Source organism: Dreissena polymorpha, chromosome 3 (assembly GCF_020536995.1).
Source record: "Dreissena polymorpha isolate Duluth1 chromosome 3, UMN_Dpol_1.0, whole genome shotgun sequence".
Lineage (NCBI taxonomy): Eukaryota > Metazoa > Mollusca > Bivalvia > Myida > Dreissenidae > Dreissena > Dreissena polymorpha.
Window position 1 is genome coordinate 146,743,602 of NC_068357.1, and position 14,363 is coordinate 146,757,964.

Sequence of the window (14,363 nt, forward strand, 5' to 3'; positions counted from 1 at the left end):
CACATTTGATGCCAAATCTTTATGTGACGTTGTCAAAATGTTTGTTTAAATGATATGTTGGTTGAGTTCAAAAATGGTTCCGGTCCATTGAAAAACATGGCCGCCAGGGGGCGGGGCAGTTTTCCTTATATGGCTATAGAGAAACCTTGTGAACACTTTAGAAGTCACAATTTTTGCCCAATCATCATGAAATTTGGTGGAAACATTGGTTTCATTGATATCTCAGACGAGCTCGAAAATGGTCCAGATTGGTGAAAAAAACATGGCCGCCAGTGGGCGGGAGAATTATTCTCAATATGTATACAGTGAAAACATGTGAACACTCTAGAAGTCACATTTTTGGTCCAATCTTCATAAAATTTGGTCAGAACATGTGTTTTCTGGATATGACGGTTAAGTTCGAAAATGGTTACGTTTGCTTGAAAAACATGGCTGCCAAAGGGCAGGGCATTTTTCCTTATATGGCTATAGTAAAACCTTGTTAACACTCTAGAGTCCACATTTATTTTCCGATTTTCATAAAACTTGCTCAGAAGATTTTTCCCAATGATATCTTAGATGAGTTCACAAATGGTAACCTTTGCTTGAAAAACATGGCTGCCAAGGGGCGGAGCATTTTGCCTTATATGGCTATAGTAATATAGTAAAATCTTGTTAACACTCTAGAGGCCACATTTATTGTCCATTCTTCATGAAACTTGGTCAGAAGATTCATCGCAATAATATCTTGGAAGAGTTTGAAAATGATGCCGGTTGGTTGAAAAACATGGCTGCCAAGGGGGCGGGGCATTTTTCCTTATATGGATATAGTAAAACCTTGTAAATACTCTAGAGGCAACCTTTATTTTTCGATCTTCATGAAACTTGGTCAGAAGATTTGTCCCAATAATAACTTGGATGAGTTGGAAAATAGTAACCTTTGCTTGAAAAACATGGCTTTCAAGGGGCGGGGCATTTTTCCTTATATGGCTATGGTAAAATCTTGTTAACACTCTAGAGGCCACATTTATTTTCCGATCTTCATGAAACTTTGTCAGAAGATTTGTCCCAATAATAGCTTGTTATCTCAGTTGAGCAGCTTTGGGCCTTTCAGGCCCTCTTGTTAAAAATATTGTTTACACTCTAGAGGTCACTTTTATTGTCCAATCTTCATGCATCTAAGTCAGAACATTAGTTTTAATGATATCTTGGATGAGTTCCAAAATGGTTCCGGTCTGTTCAAAAACATAGCCACCATCGGGTGGGACATGTGTCCTTTTATGGCTGAAGTAAAACCTTGTTAACACCTGAGAAGACACATTTTTAGTCCAATTTTCATTCAACTTGATCAGAACATGTACCCTAATAATATCTTGGACAAGTGTGAAAATGGTTCCGGTTGCTTGAAAAACATGGCCGTCAGGGGGAGGGGCAGTTTTCCTTATATAGCTATTGTTAAACTCTGTTTACACTCTAGAAGTCACATTTATTGTCCAATCTTCATGAAACTTAGTCCGAACATTTGTTGGAATGATATCTCTGAAATTGTATGATTTTCGTTGGGTCAAAAATGGTTACGTCTCAAGGGTGATATATATTGAGTCTTGTTAATTCTCATAAGTCTTATTAAATCATGTCATTGGGGTAAAAATGGCCCTGTCCAATGGGTCATGGAAGCTAGATGAAATGTTTTATATTCAATCATGTACATGTAGCAAAATTTACTGCTATGAAATTACATATCACATACCTTTGATATTTGGTCTCTGACATCAGATTGTGGTCCAAAAATTGTTCAAATAATTGCCTTGAACATGAAACTTCCCAAACTACTTAGGTGAGTGATCTAGGGCTATCCAGGCCCTCATGTTTGTGTTTATGCCAATTTACTTTTCAGGTAATGTCAACTTTTACTATTGTAGTATTTGAACAGGGCTCCCCCTGGCCCAAAAATTTTTGTAGCCAACATTCTAGCCAAATGGATTTTTTTGTAGCCAAAGTTTTAGTAAAGCATTCGGAACCGCCAGTTGTAAGTATAGGCTACAGTAGTGTAAAAGAAAAAAACAAAATCAAATATGTTAAATTTCAAAACAAAAAGCTCATTTTGAAAATTGTCAATATATATTTATTTTGAACATAAATTATTAATGTTATTTTAATATATTATAAATAATATAAAAATGTTCATGTATATACATTTTAATTTTAATGATTGTCATTCTTTTTTATTACCTTTTTGATTTTTCGTGTTTTGAAATGTTGTCTTTTTTCAACATACTACATCCAGATGTGAATGAATTTGATTTTTGAAACTGTATGCATATTTTGCAATACATCTTTTTTGATTTTGCATTATAATCTAACCACATGAATTCCCAAAGCCAAACATCTTTGAATGATCTATTATCAGATTTGATTTTTTTGAGACCGGGTCATTAGATTTGTCAGAGTCCAAAGGACGCTTATTGTCTATGGTCGCGATTCTTGAAATTAAAATCAATTATCAACTTCTTTACCTACGTTCATTGTGTGACAAAGTTGATAATTCGCTAACGGCTTTTACTCCAATTGATTGACATCGGCAGCAATCTTTAATCAGATGTAATTGTTTATTTAAGCCGATAAGATCAACGGTTACACCAATATTTTGTTTTCACACCAGTCAGTTTCCTTTGTCTCGATATCCGGTTCTGATAGGTGTTAATGCAGACTGCGTATCAATTTTGCGGGTCAATAACATGACAGTGTATTGAAGCACAGTCTACAGCTGAAAGAGTTGACTATCTGGGATGGCAATTGTCAGGAAAATAATCATTTGGCGAAAAACGTTCGGCGAATGATTTTTTCCTGACAAAAATCGTTCGCCAGACGTTTTCGCCAAACGATTATTTTATTCTCCAAATTTGCTTAATTTTCGCCATTGGCGAATCTGGCGAACGGCAGCGGGAGCCCTGTTTGAAATGAGAATTTTATTGTATGGACTGTTTGGTTTTTGTCATGACAGAAAACATATTGTGATCCCTTGTATGAATTTATATTAATTTAGTTTTTGATGAGTTGCTTGTTCTTTTATCATTGCTAAATAAGTATTTTGCATTTTTATAAAATTGAGGTTACGTCATAATTATCCAGTAGCGAATTGTTTACTGTTTTTCACTGATTTTATTTCAGTAAGCGGGGTCATTTCACAGTGGTTCCAGTATTGGTTGGGTCCTTAAACCAGGAAAAGGAAGCCCTTTATGGCTCAATTTTCGCCAAATACTTAGCAGATCCAGACAACTTTTTTGTCATTTCATCAGATTTTTGCCACTGGGGTAGGTAGATTGAGCAGAAACTTTGTTCTTCACTTTCAAGGTCTTTTAGTAGATTGTTGCCATAACATTTAAGGTCTTATAATGATATAAGAATATACAGCTAAGTAATCTATTTGCATGCTTGGAAAACATTCAATTAAAATAAAAATATAATCTGTTTGTAAAATCTAATTTTTTTATCGGTTATGTGAGTGTGATTGTTTATCATGGCCCAAGATTATTAAGCACAGTCCAGCATGAAGTTCACATGTCTGTGACAAACACCTCTTGTTAAATAATAACAATGGTTTGAAGTTCCAATACTTATTAATCAAGTTTCCAGGGGGATAGCCTGAATGGTCTGAAAACGTGTACCAATTTTTTATTGCAATAACAAAAACGTATCCGCAAATAATATTAGTATTTTTTTTATTATCACACCTGAGCACAACCTGCTCATGGTGAGCTTTTGTGATCACTTTTTGTCTGTTGTCCGTCGTGCGTCGTGTGTCGTCTGTCATCAACATTTTGCTTTGTGAACACTCTAGAGTCCACATTTATTGTCTGATCTTCATGAAATTTGGTCAGAACATTTGTCCCATTGATACCTCAACTGAGTTCAAAACTGGGTCATGCTGGGTCAAAAACTAGGTCACTAGGTCAAAAAGGTGAACACTGTAGAAGGCACATTTGATGCCCAATCTTCATGTAACTTTGTCAAAATGTTTGTCTAAATGATATGTTGGTTGAGTTTAAAAATGGTTCCGGTCCGTTGAAAAACATTGCCACCAGGGGGCATGGCAGTATTCCATATATGGCTATAAAGAAACCTTGTGAACACTGTAGAAGTCACAATTTTTGCCCAATCATCATGAAAGTTGGTCAAAACATTGGTTTTATTGATATCTCGGACGAGTTCGAAAATGGTCCAGATCGGTGAAAAAACATGGCCGCCAGGGGGGCGGGGCAGTTTTCCTTATATGACTATAGTAAAACCTTGTTAAGACTCTAGAAGTCACATTTATTGTCCAATCTTCATGAAATTTGGTCGGAAGATTGGTCTCAATGATATCTTGGATGAGTTCGAAAATGGTTACAGTTGCTTGAAAAACATGGCTGCCAAGGGGCGGGGCATTTTTCTTTATATGGCTTTATATGGCTATAGTAAAACCTTGTGAACACTCTAGAGGCAACAATTATTGTCCAATCTTCATGAAATTTGGTCAGAAGATTGGTCTCAATGATATCTTGGATGAGTTCAAAAATGGTTACGTTTGCTTGAAACACATGGCTGCCAAGGGGCGGGGCATTTTTCCTTATATGGCTATATGTGGCTATACTAAAATCTTGTTAACACTCTAGAGGCCACATTTATTGTCGGATCTTCATGAAACTTGGTCAGAAGATTCACCCCAATAATATCTTGGACGAGTTCAAAAATGATGCTGGTTGGTTGAAAAACATGGCTGCCAGGGGGCGGGGCATTTTTCCTTATATGGCTATAGTAAAACCTTGTTAACACTCTAGAGTCCACATTTATTTTCCAATCTTCACGAAACTTGGTCAGAAGATTTATCGTAAGGATATCTTGGATGAGTTTAAAAATGGTTTCGGTTGCTTAAAAAACATGGCCACCAGGGGGCGGGGCATTTTTCCTAATATGACTATATATCATGCTTTAGTAAAACCTTGTTAACACTTGTGAGGCCACATTTATTGTCCGATCATCATGAAACTTGGTCAGATGATTTGTCCCAATGATATCTTGGATGAGTTTGAAAATGGTTCCGGTTGGTGGAAAAACATGACCGCCAAGGGGGCGTGGCATTTTTCCTTATATAGCTATAGTTAAACCTTGTTAACACTCTAGAAGCCATATTTATTGTACAATCATCATGAAACTTTGTCAGAAGATTTGTCCCAATATTATTTTGAACAAGTTCGAAAGTGGTTCCAGTTGCTTAAAAAACATGGCCACCAGTGGGCGGGGCATTTTTCCTTATATGGACTTATGAATCTTCATGAAACTTTGTCAGTATATTTGTTTAAATGATATCTTTGATGTGTATGAAAATAGTTCTGGTCTGTTGAAAAACGTGGCTGCCAGGGTGTTCACTAGTCATAGAAGTTGGTAAGAACATATTGTTCTAATGACATCTTGGGCTGCACAGAACAGGTCAGTTCCTTTGAATCTCAGGTGAGCGACTTTGGGCCTATAGGCCCTCTTGTAGATAATTTAGCTTTTATTGTTTAAGCACTTTTATTTGTGGAACAATTTTTAGCTCACCTGAGAACAGCATTCATTGTTCTCATGGTAAGCTTTTTAGTCCCCTACTGGTTTCACCGGAGAGGACTTATGGTTTGCACTCAGTCTGTCAGTCAGTCTGTCTGTCTGTCACATTCTGGATCCTGCGATTACTTTAAAAGTTCTTAATATTTTTTCATGAAACTTGGAACATGGATAGATGGCAATATGGACATTATGCGCGTCATTTCATTTTGTTCCTACATCAAAAATTGTGGCAACAAATAACAAAAATATTCTGACAATGGTGGAATTTCTGACAATGGTGGAGCCGGTAGGGGACTTATATTGCTTGACAATAGTCTTGTTTGATCTTCCTTTGTCGGTTGCATGGGTGAAAGTTTTCCGTAATATTACGGATTTCCGTAAATTCGATCTTCAGACAGGTCGTTTTTCCAAATCGTATAAATCCGAGGAGATATTTATGGGGGTGGGGGGTAACCCCAGACCTGAAGTTTAACATCAAAACAGTAACGGCTACAAGCCGAAACAACATGTCTCCCGCAAAAGGAATCAGGTACGGATATGAGCCAAAAGACCCTCCGCGGGTGCAGAAGGCAGCATGACGTCACCTCATCAGAATATTCTGGCGAAATCTGCCGATAATGTACGATTCCTTTGTCTATGAAATGGTTTACCACACGGAATAACTCAAAGTTAATCGGGAAATCTTCCAAAAAGCGTTTTGATTGGTTTACGTAAATCGGTCAACCAATGGAAATCAACGTTAAGAAACGGTCTTAAACAAATCTCAAATATGGCGGACAAGTCAAATAACTTTACATAATGTACTTCCGAAACCAAAATAACATGACCATATCATGTATTTGCCTCCGGGGTACAACACAAAAGAACTTGAAAGTGGTGGGAAAAACAAGTGCCGATGGAAATGGCTCCATGAAAGAGACTCTCGTGGAGAGAAATGGGGAGATTGTATCATTGGTTTAAAAACTAAAACACTCCGGGTAGCGCATATTGTGATATCTGTTTCAAAACGATCAAGTACCAATCAAAAAGGAAAAAGGTGTTCAAGTCTTACACCGGGGACGTTACGCATGTTAAAAATTACCGGATGTGGTAATCAAATCATTAGAAATTAACTAGATAAGATATACAAACAAGTAACTAAAAAATACAAGACAGAAAATGTACTGCTATAACATGCTCATTGATTTATATTATACTGTAAATATTTGTATATAGTTTAGAAAGTTTAGTGTTATCTTAAAGATTTTGCCTATCACATTTTATCTACATGCAATTTTAAAGAAATAGATTGTGATATTTTCTAGCCAAACTAGCTGCTTTTTCTGTTTTGAATCACTTAAAAATACAGGTGTCTTTTAAGCTCAGGAGAAGTGATTTCTTTGTTCCAAATAAGCTAAAATGCAGGAGCTTCCGGGGTCCTCCGGACCCCTGGCCAGGGCACTTGCCCTGGACCCACCGGGGGCCCTGTCTGCCCACAGGCCCCCAGATTTTATTTAAAGTATTTTGAGAATTTTCAACTTTCACCCTTGCGGTTGTGTGTCGTCCATTATCAACATTTACCTTTTCATACTAGAGTCCACATTTATTGTCCAATATTCATGAGTTTGCATATGGTAATTGTCCATTGAAAAAAATTGCCAACAGGCTGCGTAGCATTTTTCCATATGCATATATGGCTACACTGAAACCTTGTTAACACTCTGGAGGTCACATTTATTATCTAATCTAAATCTAATCAAAACACTTGTTCTAATGACTTCTCGGCTGAGATAAAAAAAATCCTTATATGGATGTAGTAAACACTTGTTAAAGCTATATTTGCCACATTTATTGACCAATCTTCATGAAACTTGGTCAAAACATATGTCCCAATAAAATCTAGGCTTAGTTTGAAACTGGGTCATGTGAGTTCAAAAATGAGGTCACTAGGTCAAAGATGTTAATACTCTTGAAGTCCCTTTTTGGTCCAATCTTCATGATGAATCAGCTCAGAAAATTTGATTTAATAATTTATAAGCCGAATTAAATATCTATGTTTCATAAAGTATGTTCATTATTTTTAACTCCACTTTCTCAGAATAGTCTAGTTCCTTCAGGTCTTAGTTGATCGCCATAGGGTCAATGGCCTTCTTGTTTTGAGTGTCTTTGAATTCTTGAACAACATTAGACGCTGTCCATGGTTTGTTGCAAACTAATCCACCATTATATTCTTTCATTTTGAAAAAAAAAGAGAAGTTGTTTGTATGACTGATAAAATAAGCCTGTTCCTTTCTATTCCAGGTCAGCGGTTCAGTTACACATTCTATGACAAGTCGGCCGGTGATATTTGGCAATCCATAGAATCTCTCGATAAAATGGTGAGCTTTTATTAAGGGCCTTAAGTGTTACTGCCTTTTTGCATCAGAAGTCATCTATATTTCTATATACACTTAAAAAGTGGAAAATCTTCCCGCATATAGTTTGTTATAAAATCATCGTGGTCATCTTCACTACCAAGAGGAGATGTGCATATTATCAGCGGGTTCTGGTCTGATGAGTTTTTACAGAGTTATGGCCCTTTGAAATTTTCCATTAACTGTACATATAGTGCAATTCTTGTCCGGGCTATTTCTCAGCAACTAATGACTGGAATTCAATGAAACTTTATGGGAAGCTTCACTACCAAGAGGAGATGTGAATATTATCAGCGGGTTCTCGTCGGATGATTTTTCACAGAGTTATGGCCCTTTGAAATTTTCCATTGTACATATAGTGCAATTCTTGTCCGAGCTATTTCTCAGCAACTTATTACGGGAATTCAATGAAACTTTATGGGAAGCTTCACTACCAAGAGGAGATGTGCATATTATATGCCGGTTCTGGTCGGATGATTTTTTTTACAGAGTTATGGCCCTTTGAAATTTTCTATAAACTGTACATATCGTGCAATTCTTGTCGGGGCTATTTTTCCCCAACTACTGACTGAAATACAATGAAGCTTTATGGGAAGCTTAACTACCTTGAGGAGATGCGCATGTTATTTGTGGGTTCTGGTTAGATGATTTATTTAGAGAGTTATGACCCTTTGAAATTTTTAAGTTGCTAAACCATCCATCGTATTATTTTGTCCAAAGTTATGCCCCTCAAGATGTTTCCTTTTTATCTGAATATGTAGTGCAATATTGTGACAAAAAAAACCTATGGGGAGCATCACCCGTCCCCGACGGTTTCTTGTTATCTCACCTGAGCACAACGTGCTCATGGTGAGCTTGTGATCGCCTTTTGTCCGTCGTGCGGCGTCAACATTTGCCTTGTTAACTCTCTAGAGGCCACATTGATTGTCCAATCTTCATGAAATATGGTAAAAAGATTGGTCTTATAGATATCTTGGATGAGTTTGAAAATGGTTACGTTTGCTTGAAAAAAACGGCTGCCAAGGGGCGGGGCATTTGTCCTTATATGGCTCTATATATGGCTATAGTAAAATCTTCTTAAAACTCTAGAGACCACATTTATAGTCTGTTCTTCATGAAACTCGGTCAGAAGATTCATCCCAATTATATCTTGGACGAGTAAAAAAAAATATGCCTGTTGGTTGAAAAACATGGCCACCACGGGGGCTGGGCATTTTTCCTAAATGGTCACATTTATTTTCCGATCATCATGAAAGTTGGTCAGAAGATTTGTCCCAATGATATCTTGATGAATTCAAAAATGGTTTTGGTTGCTTTAAAAACATGGCCACGAGGGGCGGGGCTATTTTCCTTATGTGGCTATATATGGCTATAGTAAAACCTTTTTAACACTCTAGAGGCCACATTTATTGTCCAATCTTCATGAATGAAACTTGGTCAGACGATTTGTCCCAATAATATCTTGTTATCTTAGGTGAGCGACTTTGGGCGTTTCAGGCCCACTTGTTAAATTTAAATGCCTTTATAGAGCCCAAACAAGTTTTCCCACAATAAAGACATCCTAACACCCATTTTTATACAAGCATGTGTGTAATATTTTTATAATTAACCCTTTGCATGCTGGGAAATTTTTAGTCGGCTAAAATGTTGTCTGCTGAATTTCTAAAATTAGCATTTTCTTCGATTTTTTTTCAAAGAATACTATCAGAATAGCAAACAGTTTGGATCCTGATGAGACGCCACGTTCTGAGGCGTCTCCTCTTGATCCAAACTGTTTGCCAAGACCTTTAAAATTGGTTCCAGCGCTGAAAGGGTTAAATTGTGTTATCAAATGTTTAATTGCCATTTTTAAAGAGGTACTGCTTCCAATTAAAAAGTTTTTATTCAGATAAATCTGTAGTTATTTTAACTATGAGCTCTTTAATTCAAAAGGCATACTGGTTAATTCATTTATTACTGATATAATCTACCAGTATTAGTTATCTGAATTTGTTATCCTCCGCCAGAGGCGGAAGGATATATGGAGAATTGGCGTTTTCCATCCTTCTGTCATTTTTTGTTTCCGTCTGTTTGTCGCAAAATTTAGAAAATAGCAGGGAATATCAATTTAACAAATTTGCTTGTTTAGAGTACATAAAAAACTCATGCATATATTTGCATATTTTCTTGCTTCTGAAGAATCTTAAATAATATTACATATATATTTATTTTACAGGGAATGGATATTATTGAGCGTTTAGATTCCAAGGGTTTTTCTTCCTACCTAAAACAGTATCAAAATACAATTTGTGGGCGACATCCTATAGGAGTACTGTTACATGTAAGTACAAAATTGCATTTGATTCAATTCGAGCCGTGCTCTGTGGAAAAGAGGTTTAATGCATGTTCATAGTTACAGTGTCGTCTCAGATAGTAAGGGACGACACTTTTCGCTTTTATGATATTTTCTGTTTAAAGAAAGTGTCTTCCCTGATTAGTCTGTGTGTACTGCACAGGCTAATCTGGGACGACACTGTGCACATGCATTTAACCCCCTATGCACTGAGCATGGCTCATTCAAATTTTTGTAAATGAATAATTTGTGTCAACTCTAGGGCTGTAACAAATACACTAGGTGACAAATACGATACGTATCACGAATACAGGGTGGCCAATAGGAATATTTATTCGCGAATATGAATTTCAATGAACAAAAATTATACTGACAACTTGACATGACATTATATAGTATGAAACTATAAGTATTTGTCAATTTGATTAATTGAGTATTATTGCGTACTGAAAATATGAAATATAACACTTTAAAATAACAAAACACTGACTAGAATTGCTTAAACTTTGAACACAGTTTTGAAAACATGACTTGTAGTGTCAACATTATCAATAGCATTCCCTTTGCTAGGCTCCATATTTGTTGATAAGTTGCACAATCATTGTCGTGAAGATAAACAAAAAAGAAATTCCATCTGCTTATCCTGTGTGTGTATGTTTGAGCATCAAATCACTTGTATTTACCTAAATAAACATTAAACAACCGTTAAAAGATTTTTCAATTAAATGTCATAAATATTCAACCGGTGCCATCCATTTTTGTTGATAATCTCACTAAGTAACATAGTGGGTGGGGTAAACATGATGAAAAACGCCGAAATAAGGAGAAGAACATTTAAATATAGGGTTTCATTGTATGAATCTTCATTTGTAAGGCAAGATAAGATGATTAAACTTTCAAACTCGAAACCACGTTGTTTGTATTTGTCAAATATTCGGTTCCGGAGGTGGCAAATAACGAATACCATTCGTCCACAGCCGTATTCGAGTATTTTGAATATTCGAATGTATCATTACAGCCCTAGTCAACACAGCAAGATTGCTTTAACTGCTGAATTTACCTCCACAGTTAGGGGGTGTATTCTAGTCGCTTTGTTTGTTTGTTAAAGGTTATAAGTAAGTGGTTCAAACTACTTCTATATGTCTTAAGAATAAGTTGTCACAAATATGTAATGATCATGAAGTTTAAATGGCAAGACACTCATACTAAATTGGCGACTTATTCCTTCATGATTAAACCTTAAACTTAGCTCACAAAGTGCTACTGAGATATTAGTCATATTCATGTCAAATCTCTAGTTCAGATTTATAGCACAGTTTCAAATATTTTGTTGTATAAGAATGGCAAAAGCTAAGTTAAAGCCAGTTGTTAACATTATTTTACAATTTTAAATTACTCTGCTGTATTGTACTCCTTTTCAGACGGTGGATGCAATGCGGAGCATAGGGAATGGTCACCACGTGTCTTTCAGGTTCCTTAAATATTCCCAGTCTAGCAAGTGTCAGAACATGAGGGACTCTTCAGTTAGCTACGCAGCTGGTGTGCTCACCATACAATGATCTGTGATACAACTAGTTTGTTTGCAATGGTACCTATCACATGTAATCACTCAAAGTATACTGAACAAATGGGAATGCCAGTATGTCAAAGAGTCTGCCTGTAGTGTGTGTCGTATCAGCTTTACACTGCCCTTACACATGCAATTGTTTGATGCAAAATCCTAACCTTTATACATGTAGATGTTTTTTTATATAAAATTCATATTTGCAATTAATTACTGGACACATTCAATTGGTATTCTTATGTTTGCAACATAGAACCTTTATATGAAATCTTGATGAATCTCATACGAGATATAAGAGGGGTGCTTGTAAAGTTTTGTCAATATGAATGAGTAATCTTTAAACCTTTTCATTTAAAATGTTGTAAAAAACTAATTGTAACCACAGTTATGTTTTGAAAAATTTGAGTTCAATTAATGTGAGTTTGGGTGAATGCTTTATAACAGTCTACTAGAACTGTGTTATGTTGTACAATTATTATGCATACATGTTAACACTTTGTAGCAAAATTTCGGTTTATTGATTAGCTTCATTAATTTAAAGTTTAGATTGCTGTTTAAATCACAATCATTTTTTTCTTCTGGATTCTAGTGTTCTGGTTACCAACTTTCTTCCCATATGTCTCAAGTGTTCACTTGATTTCACACATTGATTTTAAAACATGTGGTTAGCTGTTTTTAAAACCAACCATAGATATATGTCTTTAGTTGAAGCTTATTGCATATAGACAAAAACCTTTTGTTTAGATATCTATATAATTCATTTATACATATAAACAAGGTGTAACAAAATTAAAAATTTCGACTTCTTTCATTGATATTGAATTAAGAACAAACAGGGGACTAACACATCTGTAATCTCAATATTGATGTCTCATAAATGTATGTAAAATGTATGTGATTTGTATTGATCTGCTTTCATACATTGCTTAATAAGAATGCATTTTAAATCGTACTCATTTCTTAAAGCTTTGCATGTTAGAATGATGGTTGCTTTTTCGCGTTTGAAAGTGCAGCAACATTTCACCTGATTCTTTTTATGCCCCCCAATGAGGGCATATAGTGATTGGACCGTCCGTCCGTCTGTCTGTCTTTCCGTCACACTTTGCATTTAGGTTTCTGTGTTTTGGTTTTGAAAAATGAATGTCCCTTCAGATAGCAACTTGATATTTGGCATGCATGTGTATCACATGGAGCTGCACATTTTGAGTGGTGAAAGTTCAAGGTTATCCTTCAAGGTCAAAGGTCAAATATATTGCTTCAAACGGCAAAGGGTGCATTGTGTTTCTAATCAAACACATCTCTTGTTATACCCCCACAAACAAAGTTTAGGGGGGTATATAGGAGTGAACTTATCTGTTTATTTAATGGTCGGTCCGTGTCCGCTTTCTAATACAAGTAGTTTTCATCCAATTTTCACCACGCTTGGTCAGAAGTTGTATCTAGATAATATGTAGGTCAAGTTCGAACATGGGCCATGCCGGGTCAAAAACTAGGTCACGGGGTCTCTTAGTGCGTTTTAAACATTGAGCATGGTGTCCCCTGTTTTTTTGTGATGACAACATGCAAAATATTCTGTGTCAATGCCCCATGTGGGGTATTTGTCACGTCTGTGACAAAGCTCTAGTTATTTTCTTAACTTAGGTTAATTCATGCACTGGTTATAAAACAAAAGAAGCGCAACAGTTAATAATTAAGTGTATATATTTTTTGTTTGAAAACAAATTTTTTAAATTAGTAAAAATAACATGTTGATATTCTTTAAATATTGATGTGTATGTGTGTTAAATTAATGGCTGTTCTTTTCCTTTACATGAGACTGTGTTTGTTAATAGTTGTTTGAAAAGATTTATGATATCATAATAATATTGATTATTGGATGTTATTCTTGACTGCTGCTCCTCCCATATTATTTGAAACTGTCATTGCGTGTATTGTATATTAAATGTTTGAATGTCAACATTTTCAATTTTACTTTGACAGTTGATGTTTTGAAGGGATTGACAAATCACTGAGTTAACTACATAGCAATGACAGTACACAAGGTGCCCTCCTTTGCACCTGCATCGCAATCATTTTGTCTTCAAACAATTCCTTTTCAACTATTTATGATGCCAATATTGACTGTTAAATTATTTAAATTGTTCTTTACCTTTAATGAGATTTAGACGCAGTGTGTTCTCATCATTACTAAAGATGTGCTATTTCCAATATTTATTATTTATTTGGTGTTAATGTGAGATTTTTTTTAATGCATCCTTGCTGGACAAAGTATTTCTCGGGATGAAGTGTTAGTGACTTATTTTAAAGATTTGATCCATGACTTTGAATTGTGACATAAACCTAGGAACCTTTTACTCGACATTCTGTCCAGTGTTGCTGATCAATTGATAAGTTATTTAAAAATCCATCCATGCTGGACAAAGGTTTGGTACAGACAAGGTGTGAATGACTTAGTCACAATTTAGACATATAACCTTAACCCTTTGCATGCTGGGAAATTTGTTGTCTG

At 35.7% G+C, this 14,363-nt stretch overlaps 1 protein-coding gene across 1 annotated transcript in view; it reads left to right on the plus strand.

Moving 5' to 3' along the window:
- Positions 1–13,811, plus strand: part of LOC127871852 (protein MEMO1-like) — a 28,292-nt gene extending 14,481 nt beyond the window's left edge. Inside the window, exons 6-9 of the mRNA XM_052415108.1 lie at positions 3,151–3,293; positions 7,846–7,922; positions 10,174–10,278; positions 11,712–13,811. Coding sequence (XP_052271068.1) covers positions 3,151–3,293; positions 7,846–7,922; positions 10,174–10,278; positions 11,712–11,849 — 463 coding nt within the window. The 3' untranslated portion in view covers positions 11,850–13,811. The remainder of the gene's footprint in view (positions 1–3,150; positions 3,294–7,845; positions 7,923–10,173; positions 10,279–11,711) is intronic.
- Positions 13,812–14,363: the final 552 nt, after the last annotated feature.